Genomic DNA, 1,600 nt, shown 5'->3' on the forward strand with positions numbered 1-1,600 from the left:
GCAGGACGGAGGACACCCGGTCCCGCCTCGGGGCCCACTCACCCCAGTCCTCATCCGGCCGCAGCGAGAGTCCGGGGCTAAAGGGCGACTCCATGGTGCCGGCGACGCCACCGGCCTGGCGCTCGGTGACTAATGCCCGGACGGCGGCGGCCGGCGCACGAAACGCGCCGCGGCCGGGACGGTGGCCGAAGGCGGACACACTGCCTCCCGCGCGAGGGTCGCGAGCGAGCCGGGGCCGGGCGCCCGAGGCCGAGGCCGAGGGGCTCCGACGGGGCCGGGCTGAGAGCTGCCGCTCGGAGGTCGCCGCGCTTTCCGTGCCGCTGGGTGGAAGGGAGGAAACGGGACACGTCAGTGGCGAAATAAAAGGGGGCGGTGACTTGAAACGGGCAGCCCGTCCCGAGCGCAGGGCGCGCCGCGAGCCGTGCTGCCCCCGCAGGTGCGGCGGAGCGCGGGGCGGCCTGGCGGGGTCGGGCGGGTCAGCGTCTCCTCGCCGCCCGGCGACCCCGCAGCCGCGCGCGCCCCCGGCCCCTCCAGGACTCACACTGGAGGTTCGCTTCCCTCCCTGGACGCCCGCCTCCCGCCAGCTCCACGGACCCCGAGGTGCGCGGGAGCGAACGGCTCGGGCCGCGACTTCAGGGTGCGCGTCTGACGCAGCTCCGCCCGGACGGCGCGCGTTGACAGCACGCTGCCTGAGGAACACGCAGCCCTCGGCGCCCGGGGCGGCCTTTCCCATGGTTACGAAACACAGACGCCTCCCACAAGCCTCCGCGCCCCCGGCTGGGCGGTTACTACGCGTGACGTCACCCGCGACGCACAAAGCCGCCGTGGACCCGCCCAGAAAGGGCCCCCCAGGTGCCCACACCTTGACCCGGGTTCCTTCCAGCCTCACGCGACTGACCAGTGTTCACTAGGGTGAATTCATAACTTTTATTCTCATCCAACTGCAAATCCAAACGCTGTCATGAAAACGAAAATAAAACCAGCAAGAGACTTCAATTCTCGATCCACCAGACACCTTAGTCTTTTTAAGTCACCATGACTGAACTCCGGGAAGGCTTCATTTTTTTAATATTCAAAAACTGTATCTTTTATTCAAATAGTGCTGATAATTATGCAACATGCGTTTGTCTACCTATCACCAAACGTTAATAAGTATTAACATTTTGCATTTTCGCTTCACATTTTTCATAAGAAATTAAACATTACAGATAAAGTTGAGCTCGGCTTTTCCCTCGGCTACTTCATTTCCCTCCCTCCACAGAGGAAACCTCTATTAGGAATACTAGAGGAATCACTCAAGTCCATTTTTATTTTTACTTTTATCATGTTTAAAGATGCACACATTTAGTGTTGTTCGGGTTTTTTTAACATACAGGTATCTTCTGCCCTCCAAATCACTTTTCTCATTCTTATTTTTGATGATACATCCGTGTTTGAACTGTCATGTTATTTCCTTGAATATTACCTATATATCACAATCTTTTCATTTCCCTACTGATGGACATTTGAATTTTCATTTTTTACTGTTATATGAAGTATGTCCTTCTGTGGGTCTCCTTGGGCACACTTGCAAGCGTCTGGGAAGACATATGCTGGCTCA

At 57.6% G+C, this 1,600-nt stretch overlaps 1 protein-coding gene across 3 annotated transcripts in view; it reads right to left on the bottom strand.

Moving 5' to 3' along the window:
- Nucleotides 1-1,594, bottom strand: part of ATF6 (activating transcription factor 6) — an 87,748-nt gene extending 86,154 nt beyond the window's left edge. For 2 of the 3 annotated variants that reach the window (XM_019660692.1, XM_019660693.1), the window contains exon 1: nt 43-1,594. In XM_019660692.1, the coding sequence (XP_019516237.1) occupies nt 43-733 (691 nt within the window). In that variant the 5' untranslated portion in view covers nt 734-1,594. The remainder of the gene's footprint in view (nt 1-42) is intronic. The other variant, XM_019660694.1, reaches the window with a different exon arrangement.
- Nucleotides 1,595-1,600: the final 6 nt, after the last annotated feature.

Source organism: Hipposideros armiger, unplaced genomic scaffold (assembly GCF_001890085.2).
Source record: "Hipposideros armiger isolate ML-2016 unplaced genomic scaffold, ASM189008v1 scaffold_324, whole genome shotgun sequence".
Taxonomy (NCBI): domain Eukaryota; kingdom Metazoa; phylum Chordata; class Mammalia; order Chiroptera; family Hipposideridae; genus Hipposideros; species Hipposideros armiger.